Source organism: Coffea arabica, chromosome 5c (genome assembly GCF_036785885.1).
Source record: "Coffea arabica cultivar ET-39 chromosome 5c, Coffea Arabica ET-39 HiFi, whole genome shotgun sequence".
NCBI classification, from domain to species: domain Eukaryota; kingdom Viridiplantae; phylum Streptophyta; class Magnoliopsida; order Gentianales; family Rubiaceae; genus Coffea; species Coffea arabica.
Window position 1 is genome coordinate 39038061 of NC_092319.1, and position 26782 is coordinate 39064842.

Below are 26782 nucleotides of genomic sequence, written 5' to 3' on the forward strand. Positions count from 1 at the left end.
ATAAAGTGCTTGTTTATTACATGCTCGATTGCCTCTATTTATTCTGTTGCAACGTGTTATACGACCCGTACCTTATTTTGTTTATATGCGTATAGTTGGTTGACTCTCAAACATGGAAGATAAAAGGAGTCGGACCAAGAAAACTAACCGAGAACGCGGTTCTAGGCGAGGCCGTGAAGGTGAACAAGTACAGGAACCGGTGCCTGAACCGAGAGAGGAGAGGGAGGCAACGGTTGAGCAGCAACCTGAACCCCAGACTGCCGGGGGAGATCAGGTGGCCACTGCCATCCAACAGATGACCAATATTTTGACTCGGTTAGTGGAGCAACAGGGTCAAGGTTCTGTAAATCAACCTATAGACCCTGATTCAGGGCAAGATAGAGCCTTGGAGAGATTCCAGAAATTCTCTCCACCCAAATTCTTAGGAGGACCAGACCCGTATGAGGCTGAGAAATGGCTGGAGGCCATGATAAATATCTTTGCTGCCCTAAACTATACTGAGGAGAGACAAGTTCAATTTGCTGTATTCCAGTTTGAGGGGCCAGCTAGGGCTTGGTGGAATGTGGTAAGGGCCAAATGGGAGAGAGAAGGAACTGTATGGACTTGGTTAAACTTTGTGCGGGATTTCAACGAAAAATACCTTCCACCCATCGTCCAGGAGAAGAGAGAGGACGAATTCATTAAACTCCGTCAGGGGCTGATGAGTGTAACTGAGTATGAGACCCAGTTTACCAAATTGTCCAAATTCGCTCCCGAATTGATTGCCACGGAACCAAGGAAAGTACGAAGGTTTATACAAGGGTTAAATGTGGAATTACAAGAAGCCTTAGCAGCGGTTCAAATCAATACTTTCACGGAGGTTCTGGAGAAGGCCTTGAGGATAGAAACTGTTAGGACGCAAGTAAGGAATTTCCACGCTAAGCGGAAAGGGGCACCTAGTGGAGCCCAAGGGTCGGTACGAGGCGAGCGGAGCATGCCACCTGCTAAATCCGGTCGTGGAGCTGGAGGTGGACGATTCTCAAACACGTTTAGGGGCAGTGCTCCGAGAGGGAATGCCCAGAGGGGAGGCCAAGGTGGTAGAGGTCAAGGTAGAGGTTTTACTCAGGGAGGTCAAACCTCCACTCCCCGAGTGACATGTGGGTATTGTGGAAAATCGAACCACACTGAGGACGAGTGCTGGAGAAAGGCTCGGAAGTGCTTGAGGTGCGGAAGTGCGGATCATCAGATGGTCAATTGTCCGCTAATCAATGACACTCAGTCGACTGCCAGGTCAAACCCAAAGCCGACTACTGCTGGAGGGGCCAGGTCGAGGGTACCGGCCAGAGTGTACTCGCTAGATCAAACAACTGTGCCTGAACCAACCAGGGTGCTAGAAGGTACAATCCCTGTTTTTCATCGGTTAGCTAGAATTTTGATAGACCCCGGTGCTACTCACTCTTTTGTTAATCCTGCATTTATGCTTGGAATTGACTTGAAAGTTGAAAGGTTACCTTGTGACTTAGAGGTAAGAACACCTACAGGTAATCAAATTTTGCTTGCGAATGAGGTGTATAGGAATTGTGATATTTGGATTGGCGAACGAAAATTGGTAGTGGACCTCATTAGTCTAGCCATTAAGGGGTACGATGTCATCCTAGGTATGGATTGGCTAGTTCATTATCATGCTCGGGTAGATTGTAAGATGAAGGTGGTTGAATTTTGTATACCGGGGGAGGCAACACTAAAGCTTGATGTGAGGGGTATGATAGCCTCTTCTGCACTTATTTCCGGTATAAGGGCTAGGAAATTGCTTAGTCGTGGGGCTCGTGGTTACCTAGCCTTCCTAATTAACACTCCAGGAGAAAAGACTAAGTTGGAAGACATGCCAGTAATCAGTGAATTCCCGGACGTATTTCCGGAGGAGTTGAAGTCCTTGCCACCTGAAAGGGAGGTGGAATTTAAGGTTGATTTAGTACCCAGAACCACTCCCATTTCTAAAACTCCTTATCGTATGGCACCTGCTGAGCTTAAGGAATTAAAGGTGCAATTACAGAACTTGCTAGAACGGGGGTTTATACATGAGAGCGAGTCGTCGTGGGGAGCTCCAGTGTTATTTGTTAAAAAGAAAGACGGAAGTTTGAGGTTGTGTATTGACTATCGAGGGCTGAATGCAGTAACTATTAAGAATAAATATCCTTTGCCCCACATAGATGAGTTATTTGATCAGTTACAAGGGGCTGTAGTATTTTCTAAGTTGGACCTGCGACAAGGGTATTATCAATTAAGAGTTAAGAAGGAGGATGTGCCAAAAATGGCGTTTAATACTCGATATGGGCATTTTGAGTTCGCAGTGATGCCTTTTGGTTTAACCAATGCCCCAGCAGCATTCATGGATCTGATGCATCGAGTGTTCAAACCTTACTTGGATAGGTTTGTAGTGGTGTTCATTGATGATATCTTAGTGTATTCGAGGTCAAGGGAAGAACATGAACAACATTTGCGGATAGTACTGCAAACCCTAAGAGAGCACCAACTGTTTGCTAAATTCAGTAAGTGTGAATTTTGGTTGGAAAGTGTGGCGTTCCTAGGTCACATAATTTCAAAAGATGGCCTTGCTGTAGACCCGGCAAAAGTGGAAGCTGTGGCTAAGTGGAAGCAGCCAGAAAATCCTACAGAGGTACGGAGTTTTCTAGGTTTAGCAGGGTACTACCGCAGATTTATAAAGAATTTCTCGAGAATTGCAGGACCCTTGACTAACCTGACCAAGAAACAAGGAAAGTATATTTGGGATGTTAAGTGTGAAAGTAGTTTCCAAGAGCTTAAGAAACAATTGACTGTGGCTCCAGTTTTAGCTTTGCCTAGTGGGAGTGATAGTTATACGGTTTATACCGATGCTTCGAAAGAAGGGCTAGGGTGCGTGTTGATGCAGAATAGGAATGTGATTGCCTACGCATCCCAAAAGTTAAAAACTCATGAGCAAAATTACCCGACCCATGATTTGGAGCTTGCAGCTGTAGTGTTCGCTTTGAAGAAATGGCGACATTATCTTTATGGTGTAACTTTTGAGGTTTTTACGGATCATAAAAGTCTTAAGTATCTGTTTTCCCAGAAGGAGTTGAATCTAAGACAACGTCGGTGGGTAGAGTTCTTGGAGGACTATGACTGTACAATTAACTACCATCCTGGAAAGGCCAACGTTGTAGTAGATGCTTTAAGCCGGAAGGCTCAACTAGCAAGTTCTATAGTGAGAGAGTGGAGCCTATTGGAAGATGTATGTGAGTGGAAACCTCGTTTGGAACCGGAAAAGGTGGTTTTTGGAAATATTGAGGCGAAATCGGCATTGATGGAACGAATCAAAGAGGGCCAAGTGAAGGATCCAATAGTGCAGAAGTGGGTAGAGAGAGTGAAGAAAGGGGAGTTACCTAATTTTAATCTAAGCCCTGATGAAATTTTAAAGTTTCGAAATCGTGTCGTGGTACCTAGGGATGAGGAATTGAAAAGGGAGATTTTAGAAGAATCACATTGCTCTAGGTATACGGTGCACCCAGGGAATAATAAAATGTACCAAGATCTTAGAAGTCTGTATTGGTGGGAGAAAATGAAGGCGGAGATTGCCCAGTTTGTGCAAAAATGTCTTACGTGCCAACAGGTAAAAGCTGAGCATAAAAAACCGTCAGGTTTGTTACAGCCTTTAGAGATCCCTGAGTGGAAGTGGGAGCACATAACGATGGATTTTGTGTCAGGATTGCCACGAACACAAAAGGGGCATGATGCAATTTGGGTGATAGTGGATAGATTAACCAAGACTGCACATTTCCTGCCAGTAAATATGAAATATCCTTTGGAGAAACTTGCTAAACTTTATATGGATGAGATAGTGAGATTACATGGGGTACCTGTGAGTATTGTATCGGATAGAGACCCTAGGTTTGTATCCCGATTCTGGCAGAAATTACAAGAGGCTCTAGGAACTAAGCTGAGTTATAGCACAGCGTATCACCCGCAAACTGATGGACAATCTGAGAGAACTATCCAAACTCTTGAGGATATGTTGAGAGCCTGTATTGTGGATTTTAAAGGAAGTTGGAGTCAATACTTGACTTTGGTTGAATTCGCGTATAACAATAGTTATCATTCCTCTATTCAAATGGCCCCATATGAAGCCTTGTATGGACGACGGTGTCGATCCCCAATCCATTGGGATGAAGTAGGAGAGAGAAAAGTAATAGATCCAGCTACTATACCATGGGTTGAGGAAGCCTATGAAAAGGTGAAAGTGATCCGCCAGAGACTTCAAACAGCCCAAAGCCGTCAGAAAAGCTATGCCGATCATAGGAGGAAAGACTTGGAGTTTGAAATAGGGGATAAGGTGTTTCTCCGGATTACACCATTAAAGGGAAAGATTAGATCAGGAAAAGGAAAAAAGTTGCAACCACGATACATAGTACCTTTCAATATACTGCAGCGAATAGGAAAAGTGGCTTATCGACTTGAGTTGCCAGCTAGTTTATCTAGGATCCATGACGTTTTCCACGTTTCTTTGCTTAAGAAATACCATCCAGATCCGACTCACATTTTGCCACCCGAAGATGTTGAACTTGACGAGTCTTTAACCTATGAAGAACGACCTATTCAAATACTGGATCGAAAGGTGAAGGACTTGAGAAACAAGCAGATTCCTTTAGTAAAGGTACTATGGAAGCATCACGAAGTGGAAGAAGCAACTTGGGAGCTAGAAAAGGATATGCAAGAAAAGTATCTTGGCCTGTTCACGACAAAAGGTATGAATTTCGAGGTCGAAATTCTTTTAAGGGGGAGAGGATGTGAGGACCCGCAAATTTCCTACATTTTTTTCCCAAAAATGCTTTTTATTTGAAAATTATTATTTATCAAAGCCCCTACCTTATTATTTCACACTAAGAGTAAGTAAACCTAGAAAAAAATAAGGTTTTACGCTTTGGTTTCACGTTTTGAGCAAAATTAGGGTTTTTCGATTTTTTCCGCCGGATGAATTTTCGGTACTGGCTAAGGATCAATTTGATGAGTAAAAGTGACTTTTAAGTGAGAAATAAGATGTGACTAGTGGCAATGGTATAAGGTTAGTGAATGAGAAGTAAAAACCCTAGTACGTGAGTTTTAAGAAAAACGGCGCGAACCGGCGGGTCCCACGCATTACCGATTGAACGCACCGCTTGACCACCATTTTTCTTACCCAACAAGTTGTTGACTTTTGCACATAATATCTTCTCTCTTGGCAGCATGTTGACCGAAAATTGGTGGCTAAGAAAGGCAAGAAAGAAAGAGAAAAAGAAAGGGTGGTGGTGGTGACACTTGTCACCACCTCATGGCTTCTTACCCAAGACAAACTCCATCCATTTAACTCCAATACTTAGCATTTTCTCTTCATTTTCTGCTGCTAAGAGCCGAGAGAGAGAGAGAGTAAGAACAAGAGAGGAAAAACAAAACTCTTCTCCATTTCTTCTTCAATCCACCAACAAAGTGCGAAATCAAACAAAGTAAACCGATTAAACCTACTCTTGAGTGATTATCTAGTGATTGGTGGTGAAAATTTGGGAAGAGAAAGCTTGGGGCTACTTGGAGAACTCAAATCAAGGTAAGAGGATGATATCTCTCTAACTTTCTCTTTCAATCATGGTTAAAGTGAGCTTAGTAGCTTGATTGGTGGTGGATTCATGGATGCTAGCATGTGTAGAAGTTTTTCCCCAATTTATTTGATGAACTAGGGTTTCTGATTTTCTGCTCAATGTGATGTATGATGTGTAAATGTTGCAATTAAGGTTATATAAGGTTGTTTAGTGGTGATTAGAACCAGAAATTTGAGGAAATTACACTTAGAGCTAAAAATTCCAGATTTCTGGAAAATTACCCAAGCATTCTGTCCGAAATTGTATCTGTATGTTAGAGGCTGAATTGGCCTTTGCTCAAAGAAGGAAAGTTGTATAGAATGGTGTTTTATAGGTGCCTACAAAATTTCAGCTCAATCGGAGCAACGCAGAACGTGAAAAGTCCAAAATACCCCTACTGTTTTAAGAATTTCCCAGCAGTCCGTTTCTTCAGTTCAGTCCAGTTATCACGATATTTGACCAGGATCCATTCTGATTTAGCTCTGGGCCAAAACATAAAAGTTGTAGAGTTCTGAAGTAGCTTTAAAATGCCTCAAAGAAAATCTGATTCGGACTTGTGTACACTGAGTTATATCCATTACAGTGTTCTGCGTTTAAACAGCCGGTGAATTGGTTTCTGGTTTAGTAATCTGAGATTTTGACTAAGTTACATTAGGAAATGGACTAAGTGACCTTCATGAATGTTGTAGCTTTGTGTCTTAGCTTCGAAACGGCATAGGTTTCGCCTTAATCCGATAAGCGTAGCCTCGGACAAGTTATTTCCGCTTTTATACGTCAAATCTGTCTTGTGCCACATTGAATTTCTGCACTTGTACTTGATGCAATTCTTGTTGTTATGATATTGTGAGCCTAGGGAACGGCTCTTGGATTGAATTGTTTTTATGTGTGATGTTGGGTTGTTGTTGAAGAAAAATAATGAAGCCTAAATGGCTGGAAATTAGGTAAACACAAAGGGCATGCTGCCCGAATTTTTACTCGAAGTCTAGAAAACTATCTTTGCGACTTGAGTGAAGGTTAAGTGATTATCACCTGAACTATCGAGGACCTTTGCCACTTGTTTATCAAGGGTTATACGTTAGGACTTGGCCGAACTTGTACTCTTAGGAAAACGGTTTGAATCACTACGAAACCGTTTTACTTGCACTTTTGACTCAAGGGTCATCTTCAAGCAAAAATGTTATCAAATTTTTCAGTTTGAAGAGCGAGCAATTATTTCACGACTCTTTTCAAGTGAACTTTAATTTCTTGATTCTTATTGAACGAAACGCTTAAGTTTCGAACCTTAGTTGATTTTCAAAGTTCTCAAGTTAAGTTTTATCGCAGATTTGGACTCCCAACTCGGAGTACCACCCAGACACGAGCACTAGAAGCACTATTTTGGTGAGTGCTTCCAAATATCCAATTGTACTTGATATGTGTGCTTCTTACTTGACTGGCGTGATTACATGACAATGAATGAAAGGGCAAGGGTGTACTTTATCGCACTTGCCCTAATATGACCTGTTCTTGCTATTGATCATACTTGACTTGTTGTACATGTACTTGAATTATATCTTGCCTGGAATTCCAGAAACCCTGTGGCTAGTTAATCGAGTCGAGCCGGCAAGGGCCTGGTCGATTAGATAACAAACCCTGGGTCACTTGTAATGTCGAGTGGAGTGTTATCTCCTCGACTAACGGTATACTCGAGTATTACCACCCATGTTTTGTATGGCGTGCGGGCCCGGAATAGGGGGTTGATCGGTGGACGGAAATTGGCGTGTAGTGGAGTTTATTTGGACTTGATATTACTTGAAAGTTGACGGAGTGTCAACTACCACTTGACCAAGCTGGAATGGAGCTGGAAATGAGTACTGTATCCTTATATGTGAATGTGAATCTGACTACTTGGTTAGCTGAAGTGCTATTTCCCTGATTTGACTTGTTTGCTCGCTATTTCCCTATTATTTTGCTATAACTTGGTTGTTAACCAATTTGATATTTGGGAACTTCACTGAGCTTTGGCTCACCCCGTTAGTTTGTTTTCCTTACAGGGGTACGAGTGACGCGAGAGACTTGTAAAAGACTAGTATAGCCTTTTGTTTTGACTTTTGACTTTTGGTCTTGTACTCGCGCTTTTCCTCGAACGGAACATGTTGTACTTGGATTGTATACGATTTGAACTAGTTTGGTGTATTAAGACTTTGAAACTCGATTCTTATCAATGTAAATTATAAGTTTGAATTGTGAATATTATTTATGGTTCATGGATGTGTGTATATGATTCGTTTGAGATAGTGAGTGAGTCCTGGCGAGAGCTGGGCAGGCGGTCCGCCGAACCCTTTGGTACGCCTTAGGGAGAGGTGGGGTCGTCACAACCTTACCCCTGTAAACTTTTGTTGTGGCTCTACAAGTGAAACACATTACATGAGGGAGTAGCTAAAATTGATTTTATAGTATCCAAAAACATAAAAAATAGTTTAGGTGACCGGAAGGGGATACTACATTCTCTCATGCTGCGTTTGGATTCAAAAATTTGACGAATAATTTAAAATTCTCTCAAATCCCTGTAGTTGTTTGGATTATTTAGGAGGTATTTGAATTTATAAGTCATCAATTATTCTAATATTATATATATATATTGATAATTGGTGAATTACAAAGTCAAATGCTTCTTTATCAATCCAAATAACTAAAGTGGTTTGGATGAATTTTAAATCTTTCGTTAAATTTGCCAATCCAAATAAAGCCATAAAGTTTTTTTCATGACTCTATTGCATTGGAAACAACTTTGCAAGTGATCTAACAAACAATAAACAAAAAATTGTGCAAATAATAAATTTATTCTAGTAGTTTCAAAGAAATTGGATGGCAAGAATTACTTCAATACTTGTAAAATGATTCAAACTCGACAGAATTCAAAAATTCAATTCAAAATGCCTTTGATCTATCGATGCTGAGTATGTTAGAGGCGAACTGCCAATTTATAATTTGAAAAATATACATAAATACCTAGGTTGAAGATTCAAAACATTTTCATCTTAATTTGACATAATAAATAGTGATGCATTTCCTCCTAATTGTGGTATGTTGATGACAAAATTAAAGTAACCAAACTTGGAAAACTTACATAAGCAAAGTTTAGCTAGCACCAAATGCAGCAAAATGTTTGAAACGATGAGGAAGTATGATTATGTAGTCACTAATTAAAAAGGTTCATAATCTATGCTATCCCTGTCCATCTTGTAATCAATCTCAGACTTGAAATTCAGCTACCAAAACATGGTACAATGCAATTCTAAATGGGACAAGTAAATTGAAGGAAACAAGGAAATCATCTAGCAAACGTACTAAATATGCAATAAAATCATTTGATGCTAATATCACTCAATCCACCAAACCATCCAGGCTCCACATCTGCTCGAAAGTTGACTCTAGAGGGTAGTTGTGAAGCAAGTAGAACCTCCTTAATGTTGTTTAGGATTCGTTTGTCATAGGGGTTTCTAGAGTTCACATACTTTTGGTGAAAATGCTCATAAGATGTCTGCACAAGGCATAATATAGAAATTGCATCATAATTTGTTTAAGCAGCTATTTAGACTGGCCTTCTATGTTTATGTGCCAAAGCAGAAATTTCCTCAAAGCTGTGCACTTTAAATAATTGTTGTACCAAAAATTCAGTACTGTTCTCAAAAGAATTTCCCGTTAATTAATATATTTGACATACATGAAATACAATCATGCAAGAAAAATATGCATGAATTCAACTTTGAGATCAACCGTGATGATACTAGTACTGTTGGCATAAATGAAAGTATAAAGGGCAAACCTGGTTTATAGCAATTAGATAAACATGATAACAAGAAAAGCCAGCAAGAAAACACATGGCTACAAAACTGAATAATGTCAATGCCACAGTCTACGGGTCATTTCTTAGCAATCCAATTACCCCATTGCCGTCTCCGGGCAATTTGTGATGTAGTGATTTGCATGAAAAGATAAACATGAAGGCAAACAAGAGCAGTCCTGTCAATAGAAATGTTACATGAAGCCGATAATTCCTCTGCATTTTGAAAGAAAAAAATTAGAAAGCTATAGTTAGTAAACTAATTTTAATGCCAGAAGGACTTGCAGGCTTGTGATCATACATACCAGTTCCACACAATGCCCGATCTAGGTGCAATGGTGATCGAATTGTTGGATGCAATTGTTACAAGTTGCACAATGACAGGTTCTTGGTGGACGATAAATGTTACAAATGTTACAATACTTCAACTTCACCTCTATCCCATTTATGACAACTACCCTTGATCTCCTTCTGCGTTTACCAGCATCAATTGTTCCTAGATCATTTCTAGGAATTATACCAGGATCAATGGTACTGACAAATACCAAGCTCACAAGAACCTGCATTGAGGGCAATATATAGTTACATAAGGGCATTCGGTTACGTTCACAACTTTCTCATACAAGTGTGTGTGTTTGTGTGTGTGAAATTTAGTTTAGAACTAACAATTGTTGTCAAAATTGAAGATGTTACGATGATGGCCGGATTCCTTATGTCACTTGCAACATGAACTGCAAATGTCCAACTTGATAGACTAATAGCAATGGCAATTAAAATCAGCCCTTTTGGATCCGGACCACAAATCAGTCTCCCCTTGAAAAAGAATACCTACATTTAGAATAAGACGTCCAACATCAAATCCTTCTTCTTCTTTTTTTTGCGTAAGCATCAAATCCTCCATTTCTTCTTTGATTTAAACCAATAAACTAAAAGCTTTATCAGGATTCAGCAAAGTACAATGATAAGAAATAGCTTTGGAACGTAAAGCAAGAGCAAATGGAGGATTACATTGTTTCCAGGCCAAAAATGGTAAACTCTTGCTTGTTCAATTTCGTCGCCACCTCGACAAAATCGAAAAGATTTTTCTTGAACCACCGTTTTGAATCCAATTATTTTCTCCCAAAGAGAAGAAAGCAATTGCTTGAAGACTAACTTCAGAATTCTTATCTACCTTCTTTCCTGATGACATAGTACTTTCTGTAGGTTGATCAATTTCTAATGACGCAGAATTATCGATAGCTTGAGCGACTGAAGAATTTACGCTGCCGTCTTTCTCTTCACTCGCCATCCACTCCATTCTCTCTTGCTTCTACTATCTAGACTCAAATTAAGAACTTCAATCGACAGACGATAACCAACCCGGTTGAAACTTGTGACTGGAAAAGATATTTCAGAAAGCGGTTACTATTTTTGTATTCATTAGGTCCAAGCCATCGGGTTAAAGCGTGTACGCACTACCCTTTTTTTTCCAGAAACGATAGAAATTTTATTCAGAATAATAATGAGAACAAACACATTATATGAGCAAGGGCTCAAACTTAGACTTTACAAAAGTGGACCAAACCACTGAGGAGCTTAGAGTTCCTCATTAAAGTACACGCATAGCTAGCTTACTCAGTTTTTCACTGAGTCTATTCACTTCAACAGGCAGGCTATCAAATGAGCATTTCCTAAACATTGAGCTAAGATCTCTTATATCCTCCAGCTGAGTTGCCAGCCTTGAGTTGCTAGCAGCTTGAAGTCGTATCATATTCAGAATCTGAGTGCATGGTGTTTGGATCTTGATATGTTGCCACCCTTTCTCGTTTAGCTTATAGAGTGCCAGTTTGATGGCCAAAAAGTTGTCCAGCACAGCTGATCCAGTACTTCTCTCTTTCAGTATCCAAGCTGCACATTTCTGGCTTATGTTATTTTCTGCTGTAACTCTAATTCCCATGTTTTGGCCTTCTGCATGTTGTCCCACCTTAACACTAATGTTTAGCAAATAATCCTCCTCCCTCACCCTTTCCTCATCTTCTTGTGTTGTTTCTGTTTCTGAGATGCTCATCCAATGTTCCATCTGTTGAGTTTGTTGATACTCCTCCCAATCCTTGATTGCTTTCCTAATAACCTCCATTGGATGTCTATCATTCTCTTCGAATTCTGCTGCATTCCTAGCTTTCCAGATCTGCCAGAGTATTTCCACTGTTAGAGCTATATGTTCCAGTCCCTCCTGTCTGGCCTATGCCTCCATTAACATATTCCACCATCTTCTGAAATCAGCAGTGTATTCCTTAAGTCCATCCCACTGGAGGGGTGCCATCTGCCATATCATTTGACACTTTGTGCAATGAAAGAAAATGTGTTCAACTGTCTCACTACTTTTTCCACACAGCTTGCAGATTGTGTCACCTTTGCCTATTCGTTTTTATATTGCTTCCCTACCCGGCAAGGCTTGGTTCAGACTTTTCCATATAAACAGCTTTTGTTTATGTTTTATCTTCAACTTCCATAGCTGTTTCCAGACTTTTTCACTGCCTCCTTCCCAGCTTGACTCTCCCTTCACTCTCCTGTCTGTTTCCAGCTGCTTACTCTCCCTTGTAATTGCCTCATATGCTGATCTAACTGTGTATTGACCATTGGTACTATGACTCCAGGAGTAGCAGTCAGGTCTACCAGTTAGGCTTATAGGGATGTTAAGTATCTGTCCAGCTTCTCTTGCATTAAAAGTCCTGAAAACAAGTGGTGAATTCCATCTAAAATTAGATATCAGTTCACTCACTTTGCTTATCAGGCACCCTGAGGGTTTAGGGGACTCTAGCTTGCCTTCTTTGCCATCCTGGATCCAAGCGTCCTCCCAAATTTTGGTCCCCTTTCCATTTCCAATTCTCTTCCTTACTCCTCTCCTAACCTCCTCTCTGGCTCCCATCATGCTTTTCCATATCCAGGATGAATTGCCTTTTACTTCACAGCTCAACGGTGACTCCTTCTGATAGTACTTTGCTTTCATCACCTTACTCATCAGCAGGTTTGGGCTTGTGAGGAGCCTCCAGATTTGTTTACCCAGCAACGCTTTATTGAAAGCTTGTAAGTCTTTGAATCCTAATCCTCCTTGGTTCTTTCCAGCTGCCATCTTTTTCCATGAGCATCAGTGAACTTTCCTTTTTTCATTATCCCCTCCCCACCAGAATCTTGCCATTAAGGCATGTATATCCTTACACAACTTCACTAGAAGCTTGAAACAGGACATTGCATAGGTTGGCATAGCCATGATAATTGCTTTCAGTAACACCTCTTTTCCTGCTTGGCTAAGCTTCTTGTTGCACCAATTAGAGATAGTTTTCTGGCACTTGTCTCTGATATATCCAAAGATTTGTTCCTTGGTTCTGGTTATGACCATTGGCAACCCCAAATATTTTCCTTGATGCACCATTTTTAAATTTCCTAGTCTGTTGCAAATTTCTTTTTGATCTTCCTGTGCCACATTCTTGCTAAAGAAAACTGAAGACTTTTCCATGTTTATCATTTGTCCTGAATCTTTTTCAGATGTTTCCAATATCCTCAGCACCTCTTCAGCTTGATTTGTATCAGCTTTGCAGAAAATCAGGGAATCATCTACAAAGAAAATGTGATTGATTGATGGTCCACTTCGACTAATTTTCATTCCTGTCAGCTTCTAGTTCCTCTCAGCTTGAGCCAAAAGATTGGAGAAGCCTTCTGAGACTAGTAAGAATAGGTAAGGTGATAAGGGATCACCTTGCCTAATTCCCCTAGAAGGTGTCACATATCCTCTTGCTTCCCCATTTATATTGAAAGAGAAGGTAGTTGTTGTGATGCACTCCATGATCCAGTTGATCCATTTTTTACAGAATCCCATTTTGATCATCATTGCCTTCAGATAGCCCCACTCCACCTTGTCATAGGCCTTTGACATATCTAACTTTAAAGTCATGAAACCTTGAGATCCCTGCCTTTTGTTTTTGAGGTAGTGCAAGTACTCATGAGAGACTAACGTTATCCAAAATTTGTCTTCCAGGCACAAAAGCTGTCTGGTTTTTACTGATGCAATTATCCAGCACTTTTTTCAATCTGTTTGCCAAAATTTTGGATATGATTTTGTAAATAACATTGCAAAGACTTATGGGTCTGAACTGCTTTATATCAATGGGGTTTTCTACCTTAGGTATCAGGGATATGATGGTATGATTAACAGCTTTGAGCATATGACCAGAATGGAAAAAGCTTTTGATGGCTTGAATAATATCTGTTTTAAGGATATGCCAGAATTTCTGGAAAAAGTTTGGTGTCATGCCATCAGGGTCAGGAGCTTTTGTTGGGTTCATGGAAAACAAAGCTTCTTTGATTTCTACCTCCCTAACAGGTTCAGTAAGTCTTAGGTTCATTTGGTCAGTGATATAAAGCACTTGCTTTATATATGCACGCACTACCCGGAGGCAATATAAAGCAAAACAAGCCTATCAAATTAGGCTCGGGGAGGAACACACTGAAATGGATGGGTCAGCGGATTCCCAATGGATGCTAGATTGAACCAGTAGATCACTATAATAAAGGGTGTGTTTGGACGTGAATATTTGAAATAATTATTATAGTACTTTTTGTGATATGATATATGTGATATAAAAAGATAATTAAAAAGATAAAAATATATATTAAAAAATTTGTTTATGAAACAAGCAAATAATTTTTTGAGAAATAGCTGCAATCGAAACACACCAGTAGTTTTTAATACAAGATATGTCGTATGACATCACAAAATAATGTCATTATAGAATGCTAATAATTGCGAGAGTTGTAACAAATAAAAATGTAATTAGTAATCTACCCATCCTTAGTTTTATTATGAATCTTGTTAGTTAAGAAGTTATGATTATACAATGTCATTCAAAGTGATCTTTGTTTTGAGAATTAATTGTTGTAATATTTCATTTTGTTAATATATTTCTAATTTGTAAAATAGATTTTGAGGAGCAACAAGTTTTAGTAAAAATTTCCAAATGAGTATTTGTAAAGTGTGTGTGTTTTAGGAAAGGCACGAGTGTCCACCAACACCACTGAAGTGTCCACCAACACCAAGTCACCAACGCCTAGATAGTTCCCAGTAGGAAAGGCATGAGCAAAACTTTTCTCAGCAATGGAATACTGCAATTCGCCGATTGTTGCACCAGACTCAACCCAAGCACTATTTCCTTCAATATCAACGCTAATTGACTTGAGATTTCTCATATCAAGCATGATGAATGGAACTTCAGACTTATAGGATGTGCCCTCGAAATCATGGCCGCCACTTCGAATCCTCATTTGTACTCCATCTCGTTTGCAACATATGACTATTGCTTCAACGTGATATATAGTATTCTAGAGGAGTGATTATTTGATAGGTTGCAATTTTATCATTTACTTTATAATTAATTTTTTCTATTACCTGATTCGATGTGGATTAATTGTCAGATTTTACTCACTTTAGAAATTTGCATTTATTACAGGGAGTAGGACGAAAATACGATAACAAGTGCTAATTTGACAGTCATCAGGAAAAGAGTTCAAGCAGCAACCCTTATTCCAGGGGCATTTTTGGGAATAGGGGGAATTTTCCCCTTTTGGTAATTGCCGAAGAGAGAAGAGACGGAAGAAGACCTGGAGCCTCTCTTTTCTTCCGGGGAAGCAGCCGCAAAGTAGAAGACGAAAATTAGATAGGAATGGATAGAAACAAGAGGAGACTACTTTAGTTTGAGAACTTTGACTTTTCTTTTGGTCTCTTAGTAGCTTTTCTTCTCACATGTCAGGAGCAATTGGAAGACTTAATCACTCTCTGTAGTTTACGTTTTCTTTGATTAATCGAACGAATTGAGCTTTCTCAATCGGAGGACAATGACTGCTACTTTCTCTACAGCTTTGTGTGGGTTTTTCTTATCAGGAATGAACTAAATCCCTTTTTCTAGTCAAGAAACAACGGAGGCTTTGGTTCGTCTAAAAATTGTGAGATCAATTTAATTTTATCTTTTTCTCTTATTTATTGGTATTCGCATATTCTCTGCTTGCAGCACTTATGGTTGTTTAATTGATTGATTATCATGGATCCGGATAGTGAATTGATTTAGTAATCTATTGTCAATTAGGGCATTAAATTCGTAATTGTTTAATTGCCTTGAAATAGTGACAACTGGCATGATTGGGTTTCTGTTAGGAGAATATGCGGGCTAATTTAAAATAACTCTGGTAACGTGTTATTTGGTTAGAATAGGACTTCTCTAATACGTTAGGCAATTGAAAAATTAAATCTTACTGGCATACCTAGAATTATTTCTCAATTAGAACAATGATTAACGGGGGTACCTTAATGACCGACACAGTAAGGAGAGGTTGATTGTTGTCGCTCGTTTTGCAATTATAACCTATTTATTAGTAAATAATTGGAGTTGCCTTTGTATCGATGATCAATTAGATGAACCATTGCTGAAGTTATTTCTTGACTAGACCTTTAGTTAATATTACTCTGATTTTAGTGAATTGTAGTTTAATTCTTAGTTAGCTATTTGTTTTTATTCGAACTGTCTTAATTGGCATCTTTTATACAAAATCACCCCCTTGTTACTTTGAATTTCAAAAGAGACAAATACCCCCAATCCCTGAAGAGACGACCCTACTTGCCCTTTATACAAATCAATAAATCCTCGTGAATAAGCAATCCCATTCTGGTATATCGGATTAAGCAAACTCTTCGGGAACAGGGTGAATCAAGTAACCCATTGCACACCTAGAGTCCCTACTCCAGTACTTAGAATCGGGTTCTGATTACTTTAATTGGCAACTAGATTTATTTTTATTATTACACGGGCATCGACAACCTGTCATTATTGCCAAAGGTTTTGTTTTTTCCTTGATACAGAGAACCTAAGATTTTGGATTGAAGATTTGATAGGGTGTTAATTGTTAGTAATTTTATTGTTAATTTTCCCTTTTATCCTTGCCAAATATTGTTTTAATTATTAATATTTACTTATATTTGGTATTGAACCCAATTTCAGGGAGTGAAGCAGAAAACTACAAAAAAGGAGGGACTTTCTGGAGACAATTGAGACTTCAAATAAGCCACAGACCTGGCCCACATGGTGATATACGCGGACTGCATTTCTTTTGCTGATGAAGAGTGTCTTGAATCCTAGGAGTCCTAGGAGCAATGAGAAACGAGAAAAGAGGAAACATTAAGAGGCCTTACCTTTTTGTACTTTGATTGGGGAATCTCGGCGGGGACCACGAGACAAGTAGTAGTTTGGTTTTAGAACAGGAGAACTTTGTTTTTTTAGTTTTTAGGGGGCAGTTCCTTCGTTTTTAATATTCTTGGGTTTTCTTCTCTGCCGTCTCTTCGATGAGGACGACAAAAACATAGCTTTGTTTCAGAGAATTACTTCTGCACTTTTGCATGGGATTTCCTCCATGAAGATGAACTAGCTCCTTTTTCTAGTCGAAGGTCAATTTGAGGACTCGGTTCTGAACATCTGTGAGATCTAATTATTTTACTTATTTCTTTTATTTATTGGTATTTGTACATTTCCTGATTTAATTGTTTATGATTGTTTTGTTATTTGAATGTCAAGGGCCCGATATTCCAGTTAACCTAATAATCTACTGTCATATTAATTGATTGAATCCGTAATTGTTCTATTGATTAATACCAGTGGCGACTAGCGTGATTGGTTTCATGTTAGGGAAACGTATGATCTAACTTAAACAAACCCTCGTTGCGTGTTTGTTAGTTAGGGTTGGGTTTTTCTAATTATTAATGCAATCGAGTAATTAAATCCTACGGTCGTACCTAGGGTTATTTCTTGGTTAGAGAAATAGTTAATGGTCGTACCTTAACTATCGAAAAAGTAAGGAAAGACTGGTCGTTTATCGCGTATATGACAACTATAACCAATCTAGTAATGAGTAATTGAATTATCTTTGCATCGATGATCAGTTGAATGGATCGTATCTGAAAAGTTGCACCTTTGGCTAGAGTCGTATTGGTTATTGATTAATTCTTATTTATTTCTATTAGTTGTTTCATTAGTTAGTTAATTAGTGATTTTATATTTTCCAAAAACCCCCAATGCGGTGAACTCTAGAAGAAACGAATTATCCCCAATTCCTGTGGATTCGACCCTACTCACCGCTATATACAAAATTTGTATTTTTTTTGAGTAGGTAATTATTATTGTACAGGCTCGACACCTGTCAAGATTCGACGATGGGTAAATAAGAAGAGTTGTTGGGGAGATAAAAGAACATTCAGAACTGAGATGTTTGATGACATGAAGCTGTCAGGAATCGAACTTGAGTATGATGACAGAATTAGTAAGGAAAACAAGGCAGTGAATAACAGAACTTTAGACATTTCTGTCACCATTTCTGTGATATTCTGAACTATGATTCCCCTCAGACACAATGTAGACTTAAAAAAACTATAAATTGTTCATCTTATTTATATCCATTACAATTGACCGGGATTGATTGTCATCTAAATTAAGAAATACATGCAAAGTTGGCCTGCAGGCCTGCTTTAAAAAAAAAGTTGTATTCTCTCTCTTGCATTGTAAGAAATCGTGATTGTAAGACTTATTCTCAAGTGAAGACACTGGCTAGCTCCGAATATGCAGTTCTGGTCATATAAGAGTTTTTGCATTCCCAATCTTGTATCAATTAAATATACAAGTCTGCCTAGTTAATAAAATTTTGTTAATTTGGGGCTCTCTTATCTTGTCAATTTGGGACAAAAATTTGGTAGTTTTAATCTCAATAACTAGGCAGACTTGTTCTTTGCTCAAAACATATATGCAGTCAATGTTTTTTTTTTGGAATGTCTATTACGAAAAAGCCATTTATTTTGTCCTTCTTTCAGGGTTGCCTACAGCAATAAAGAGCCAAATGTCGAACTTGTAGGACCTTTGATGTAGTCTCATCAAGGAACCATGCATATTAAGGTTAATATCTATTATTGTCTCATTTAATTTAGATTAATAGCTTTTATGTGATCTTGTCAACTCACATTATGTTGCTTGATTTTCTTGCATGCAAAACTCCATGACCAATCTATCATTAAATACGTACATTACTAGTTACCAACTCAGTACACCTTTAGAATAAGTGTCATTTGCTTCAAAGTCTTTCATGTTGGCATATGCTAAATAAGCCTTAAAAATGTACAAAATCTGAATTAGAATGTGTTTGAAAGCATGATGATTAAGTGGTTTCAATATGACATCTATCCCTCATTCTTTGTTTTGGTTCTTCAGTTACATGTACTTAGGACACAACACAAAGAATAAGCCAATTTTATTTTGTCCCATAAAAGTAGTAAATTCTCTATGCTAAAGTATCAGCAACTTATAAGATTAAGTTTAAATGCTGAATTGAATTATAAAACAAGGCCTAAATGATTTCAATATGACATCAATCCCTCATTCTTTGTTTTGGTTCTTCAGTTACATGCACTTTAGGATACAACACAAAGAATGTAAGCCAATTTTATTTTGTCCCGTAAAAGTTGTAAATTCTCTATGCTACAACTTAGAAGATAAAAGAGAATGCTAGAATTTTATACTAACCCCTAATTTTTGTATCTTTATTGTGTACCTTTAGCATGTAGAATAGAAAATTTCGGTCACTTCCTTACAAAAAGGTCGTATGTTCAAATCCAATTGTCAATATAAGGATGTGTTGGTAGATAATATGTACCTGTATGGTTGTGTTAATGGGTAATCTGTAAGAATCCCTGTAAACAATCTATGATTTTAGAAACATGTCCTAACCCGTGGTGTTGATTAGAGCCAACCCCATCCAAACTTTTTGCTACCCAAAATTTTTTTTATTTACTTGAATTCTCCTACTTTGCCCTTGGGAAACAACAAATTATATCCACTTAAATGGATTTGGATGACCCAAATAAATTCAATGGTTTTAAATAGATAACCATCTAAACCCAATTATGTTGATGGCTTTAAATGGATTATCCATATCATCCATATATATCCACTTAATTTAAAAAAGAGAAAACACACATTGTGATTGCAAATATTTATAAAAAAGTGGGATGGAATTTTGTGGGTCCACATATTATTTACTTCATAACTTCCTCAATGCCAAGTTGTCAATAGCATTAATTGCATTTTATTCACTTCTAGTTCTTAGACTTCTTCCATCCTTTTCAAAATTGTATTTTAGTCTCTACACTTTTTTTTAATTAAACTCTTATATAGTAATGACAGCAAACTTGCACATTCTAAAGTAAAGAAAAAGCAAGAATGTATCATACAGTGTGAAAGTAATTTTTTTATTTTTTATTCTTTTATTTATAAAAAGATTTTTCTAACGAGTGTTCCTACGACATTGGTTAAGATATATAAATGACACCTTCTTCTTCTTTTTTTTTTTTTAATAAGTGGAAGATCTTGAATCTATGATCTCCTACTTATAATCCTTCTCCCTTTATCATCCAACCCAACCCTCAAAAACAAAAACACCTAATTTACTAAGTAAATATAAGGTAGCTTGTATATCAATATTATAATAAGGAGTTTCATACATTTCTAGGTACTATGTGCTCATGTGATGAAAATATTTTATTTATCAAATAATATAAGACCTTTTATTGGAACTCTATTTTTATTCAAGGCATCCCTCTTGAACAGAGTGCAAAAAATTGGAAAAATAAACTTCCTTCCATTGTAAAGACATATTCAATTCATCCAAAAGTTATAATAATGTAGCCAAGTTAGTAATTGTTCATTACTTTACGAGATGATACTTTAAGTAATGATTTAAGGTTAAATTGACCACATTAGTTACATTTTCTTAGAACTAAAATAATTTAAAACTGCTTTTATGAAGAATAAAATAGAGTAATAGCACAAGCATTTGTTATTACCAAAAGTTTTCTAGGTGATTTAAGGATAGAATTTTGGGAATCTATATCTTTTTGGAAAAAAACATTTGGATCTTAAATTTAGGATTTGGGAAAGTAAATGGATAAATGGATGGATCATGGTTTTACACTATCCATTTAAATGACATCCATTTATTAAATGGTTTTAATTGGATTGGATCAATTTGATCCACTATCCATTTAACTAAAACTATTTATCAACCATATATCCATTTTGCCACTTCTATATCTCACTATGTATTAACATGAAATCTTATTTACCATAATATATTAGTCAGTAGCGTTCCATGTCAGTTTACATTTAGAATTTCATTTCTTCAACTTGTAAAGTTTGCCTGGAAAATTTATTTTAAAAAAAAAGAACAATATTGTCATTGTTTCTGATACCAATTTTAGTGGCGTGATCTGTCAATAATCTTTTGTCTCTATAACTTTTGAATATAACCGACGGTCATCCTTCAGGCCGGCCGCTGCTGGCGCCTCCACTTGCGACAATTTGTCTTCTTCATTAGTAACGGGACAACAAAGATATAAACTATAAAGGCACTCAAATAAAATAAAGGCATTCAAATAAAATAAAGGTAGTAAAACCGGTCGTCAATTTCAAGATAGCTAAACTAAACACAGGTTTGTATAGGAGTTAATCAAGATTTTAGTACTATACCAAACGGGATTTGGTGTAGTGAAGCAGAAAGATGATAGAACGCGTAGGCTTTGTAAGGAGTAATTGCAAAATCCTCAGCTTCTTCCTTCTCTTAATGCTAGACTAGATGTACACGAATGGAGTAAATAATTTTATCTTTCATAATTTCGCATTTTATCATACAATCCTCCTATTATTTAAAATATCCAATTAACCTGTCTATGATTGTACGTAAAGTCCAAAATAGACAAAAAGCAACTATAGTCACGGTGATCAACCTACATGCATGCTAGCTAGAAACGTGGAATATGTGAAAATATGGAATTGCCACTTATTCCCCTTATGGCTTCGCATTTGGCCACATAATCCCCTATTAATTTTATGTAAAGTGGCTAGACACTTGTTGTACTTAAATATTAACTAATGCTTGGAGACACTTTTTTTTTTCTTTTTGGGGGTCAATTTTTCCACTTTACATGATGCTACAAAAGAGCTAAATGGATATTGTTGAATACAGTGGTAGAACCAAAAACTTTAGTTTAGGGGAGGCAAAAAATCCAACATATAGTAGTAACACATATTATAGCATATAAAGCATGGTAAATTTAAAATGTAAATTAAGGATTTCAATAATAAAAGAAAAAGTATAATTCAAACTACAAAATTTGGATTCCCTACCATTCTATTTCCTATCAATGCGAGAAATAACTATCTAATATAGTAATAAATTAATAATTCATATTGCTGGCTTCATTTATTTATTTTTCTTACATTAATAGAAGCAATAATCATTGCATAATTCTAAAACAACAAACTCAAAATAAAAATAACTATTTCAAAATTAATAATACAATTTAAAATATAATACAAGAAAGTTTGAAGGAAACAAAAATAAAAACTTGCCTTGCAAAATTGGAGTTTGAGAACAGTTGATGCTTGAAGCATAATAATGGAGCTTAGAAAGAGTCGATCCTTGAGAAGCTGGATAAAAAGTTGTGACTTTCTATTTTTTTTAACTAATCCTCCTACATTCCGAAATTTTGCGGGTTGTGGGGGGAGCGAAAGGGCTGCTCCATCCTTGGTTGAATAATAAGGGATTTGTGAGGTATTAACAACATACCCATGCAAATTTGATGTACTTAAACAAAAATATAGATTATCATAATTGTTGACGTACATCAATTTGATTTGACTATTACTTATTGTGATTTTTCGTTAGTTGTCTTAAATTGCGTTGAAGACAAATTTTGTTTTAATCGAAATATTAGATGGACTAAATATTGGGGACCAGAACTGTACTTTTGTTGCACATTAAACGTTGGATTTTGGTGGGATAATTGATTGAGTTAATTCTCCTTTAGCATTTCTGGTTCAAAATAGTTCTTGTCTTTCTCTTTGGCATTTTCTAAATAAACGGTGATTTGAAATGGAGCACATTTGTCCCCTGGCATCTTTCAATGGAAGTACTCATTCATAGGTGAACAATCTTGGATACAAATTTTGAATCCTTTGAGAAAATGGAGAGTCTGAAAGGAAATGCGCATGCTAAACAAATATTGAGATCAAGGCATCTAAGCTGAATTCTGGTCCGGATACAAGCTTTCAAGGAAACTTTCACATTAACCAATGAAATTAAAATTGAGTGCAGGCGCAAGGTCTCTTTCAATCAGAATAATTGCTTGACAATAGTCTGATTACAGTAATAAAAAATTTATTAGGTTGCAAACTGATAATATATATATAAAGGATTCAATATTGACGTATTGTCATTGTTGTAAGACCACTTTTCTTGGTTTAATCTATCAATGATCTTGTCTGCATAATTTTTTGAAATAATCTACAATTCTGCTTCAGGCCGGCTGCTGCTGCTGCACTTGCACTTGCGAAGATGTCAGTCACAGTCATTAGTTGTCCTGCAAATATAGATGTCACCTAATCATGATATTAACCAGCTACGTGCGCACATCAGGAGTACTATCACTATGTATATATGCGATCTAGATAACTTTTTTTTTTTTTTGATAAACGATATAATACAATGAAATATGCACTAATGTGGCAGAAAATACTTTAATTATATCACATATATAATAAATCTGAAGAATCACTACATCTAATAGATCTAGAAAATTACAAAAATTGCATTGTGAAACTCAACAAATTTGAAATTTAGAATATTTATGTATGCCAATGCTATCCCATCTACTATCCAACTGGTTCAAAGTCAAATTCGATACTGAGATCTAATAAAATGACCTAAGAAATTCCAATGATCCTGAAAAATTCACCCTAAGGTTGATGACACATATGAAAGTATACATGTTAAAACATCAATAAATAGATTAACACAAAATGTTCACTAATTAACTATTCATTTGGGATTAGTACCACCTAATTTTTTTCACTTACATGTCCAAAAATCCAAAAAGATTCATCAGTTAGCACTAGTCAATGTGTCAAGAATAGGACCAAAAGGAAATACAAGCTTTCATATAAAATACCAGTATAACCCTAGTTTCCCTCAATAAGAAAAATAGTTTAGTTTTAAAGGGGTTTCGGGGTAGGTTTGTACAGGAGATACAACCAAGGGTAGCAATGAAGGCTTTCAGATAAATTATTAGTATAGGCAGTGTTGCCTCGACAAGAAAAACAGGTAAGAGGGGTGTTGAATGTTGAGATTCTGAAGACAAGCTTCAAATGTCCAAATGTACAAGCGACCCTCACATTTCATCTCCAATTTTTATGTGCATCAAAGTTTCTTATTCGAAATAATTTCTGATAGATTGCAATTTTATCATTTATTTTATTATTAATTTCCCCTATTACCTGATCCGATGTGGATTAATTGTTAGATTTTACTTACTCATAATAGTTTGACCAATTTCATTAACCACAATTTGAAGATTGTAAAAAAATATTAGTATAAAAAAATAGATGCTCTTAGAACAAAAGAGAATAAGAAAAGAGTCCATATTCATTTGGAGAATCTTGATATGCATATCATGAGACAGGTACATAATTATGTGTCTTCTATCAGTATAAAGAAATACTAAAAGAAAAGCAAAAAATAAAAGAATCCAACTATTTCTATCAATTGAAACTAAATAGCCATTTTAAGGTAATTAAGCTGTATAAATCATTATATTCTTATCAACCACAGTAACACTTAGAAAAAACGTCAATAATCCAAATTCAACAATGCACCTCATATTATTCAATTCAAATTCACAAAATTTTTTGTGAAAAGTTCAACTGGAAAGATATAAAGTAAAATGTTCATGCGAAGTTGGATATGAGCACGATTCATATATTTTATTCTTAAATAATTAATTCATTCTAACTATACAATTGCATTTCATTTGTCTTAGCAAGGGAAAATAATATTTAAAATGTTGATACAATTTTTTTATTTCTTAAAATTTGTTGATTTCATCATAAACTTAACTTTGGGGTTTATTTTTAAGCAAGAAAAGGCACGTCTAGACTCTAGTTCATAAACGAGCTTTCCAAAAGGGTAAAGAAAGGGGTAAGTGTGGTGAAAATAATTAGAATGACAAAATCTAACAAATCAATTTATTTATTCTAATACCCCTTTAGAAATTGATTTTACGATTTAAGTCTTTATTTTACTAATAATTAAGAATTCTATTTACTAGGCTCACACTTGACATGTATGCATATATTTCCTGTTTAGCAATATTTTTTTACAATATTTTACAAAAATAATATTATGATTTTATGGTAAAAATATTGTGAGTATACAACAACTTTGGTGAAAAATAACCGAATTAAGAATTATTTATCAAAGCTGAATCCATAATTTACCAAAAAGATCGACATAAATTTAAAAAAAAAAAAAAGAACCGATTGTGAGGTTTTGCAGTTCTGATCTCCTTTCACATTTGAGAGTTGTCTCATCTCTAAATTAAGATCTCTGCTGGTTCTCTTATTAATCTTTGATTAGATGGCCTCCAGTACTATAGTATTACTTGCATTTCTTCCACTTTGGATTGGATACTTTCCGTCCAATTTTCAATTTAGTTGAAACCACGATGTAGGTTTTTAAATCAAAAAGAGTTAAATTAAACATTTAGCAAACCACAAGAAGTTTTTTATATTTTACCATTTTGATTTTGATTGAGTTATGTGATTCCTTTGTTTTCCAGTGCATGAGCTGTGTGAAAATTGAAAGTTTAACAAACGCCAAACCATTGAGCTGACAAAACGTTTTTGCGATTGACTAAATTGTAAACAGCCCCAAACGCTATGTTTTCAGAACCGGACCGGATAGCGACTCGGCCAAGGTCAGGGGTCAGGGGTCAATGGGTTCGACCGGGGGTCGATAGGGGTCGAACCGGATGACGTCATAAATAAAAATTATTTAAAAATTAAAATATTATATTTATAATATCTAATAATATATTGATATTAATAAAGGTATATTCATATATATTTGATGTTTCAAATATATTTAACAAGAAAATATAAAGAAATTAGAACAATTAAGTAGCAATTTATATTATTTAATAAATATTAACAAGTTTAGAATTAAAATTATGAGTTTAATTGAAAAATAACATCAAATTTTAGGACAATATTTATAAAGTATCAAATATTTGAGGTATATCGATAAGTTTTGACAATTTAGGGGGTCAAAACATAATATTATAAAGTTTGAATTTTTTTTAAAAAAAATTACTGTTGAACCGGAAAAATCGATTTTTTTCCGGTCAAATCCGGTCAAATCCGGTTTTTGACCGGCTTTGACCGGATTTTAAATTTCCGGTTTTTTATAAAGACTCGGACCGGCTACCTGGCCGGTTCCCGATTCGACCGGCCGGTCCGGTCCGAGTTTCAAAACAGAGCCCAAACGTTTCAAGATTTTAATGATTAAAGGGAGCCCTTTTTGATTGGTTAGACAGCCGCCGGAATGTTGAATCGTGTAGGTATTGACAAACTCCATCTAAAAACATAGGAGTGAAATCGGAGATTGTGGTGCTTACCAATTTTACTTAAAGCCATTGTAGACAGCTCTCAATGTGAAAAGCTGTTGTTTGATGGCAAGGCAATAAACATGGAAATCAATAGAGCCCAAAGCATTAAAACTTCTATTTGTTATAAAACACCATACCATAACTTCTATTTGTACCATTCAAGCAATTGGACTAGTGGATAACGCATGTGCAGTGGGTCTTTTTTTTTCTTTCAATCATACAAGAAGTATCCGATGACTATTTGTCATTTACTTTCTGGACACTAGCAATCAACGTGCAGAAAAGGGGAGAGCACTTGTTTTTGAGGTTTTGCAGATCTTTCTCCTCTTATTTGAGATCTCCTTTCATATTTGAGAACTGTTTCATCTCTTAAACTGAGATCGATACATTCTGGTTCCCTTGTTGATCTTCCTTTTATTAGATGGCCTCCACTAGTATCACTTGTATTACTTCCATCTTGGATGATCTGCAAGCGCTGGAGAACGATTATCCAGAATTTCCAAATTGGCCGCAGAAGTACCTGAGACGCATGAGACACATGCTAAGATATCTGAGAACATTTCTTCTGTGTGCGAGAAAATACAGCAACGGTGATGTGCAATTACTATTTGACAACAAAAAGAACCAGGCAAATAATCATCATGCAAGCCTAGAAGCTCTGGCAGTTCGCATTGGAGAAGCCATTCCCAAGTGGGCAAAGGAGATCCAATCTTCTGATCAGCCCTGGAAAGTGGTCCATGATTTAGAAAAAGACATGGAATCCTTCGAACA

At 36.5% G+C, this 26782-nt stretch overlaps 2 protein-coding genes across 2 annotated transcripts; one reads left to right on the forward strand and one right to left on the reverse strand.

Annotated features, from left to right (window-relative positions):
- The first annotated feature begins 700 nt into the window (after positions 1-700).
- On the forward strand, positions 701-5245 carry LOC140007329 (uncharacterized). The gene is made up of 5 exons (XM_072050060.1): positions 701-1376; positions 1638-2656; positions 2777-3510; positions 4108-4760; positions 5238-5245. The coding sequence occupies exons 1-5, from the start codon at positions 701-703 to the stop codon at positions 5243-5245; spliced, it is 3090 nt and encodes a 1029-aa protein (XP_071906161.1).
- Positions 5246-12577: 7332 nt separating this feature from the next.
- On the reverse strand, positions 12578-13093 carry LOC113689413 (uncharacterized). The gene has a single exon (XM_027207187.1). The coding sequence runs from the start codon at positions 13091-13093 to the stop codon at positions 12578-12580; it is 516 nt and encodes a 171-aa protein (XP_027062988.1).
- Between the last annotated feature and the right edge of the window lie 13689 nt (positions 13094-26782).

Excerpts from the sequence above, each read along its gene's own strand:
- LOC140007329 (XM_072050060.1), top strand. The coding sequence starts at position 701 with ATGAGTGTAACTGAGTATGAGACCCAGTTTACCAAATTGTCCAAATTC. Across the intron at positions 1,377-1,637 it reads ACCAACCAGGGTGCTAGAAG|GTATGGATTGGCTAGTTCAT; the intron begins GTACAATCCCTG and ends ATGTCATCCTAG. Across the intron at positions 2,657-2,776 it reads AGCCAGAAAATCCTACAGAG|TGTGAAAGTAGTTTCCAAGA; the intron begins GTACGGAGTTTT and ends TGGGATGTTAAG.
- LOC113689413 (XM_027207187.1), bottom strand. The coding sequence starts at position 13,093 with ATGAAAATTAGTCGAAGTGGACCATCAATCAATCACATTTTCTTTGTA.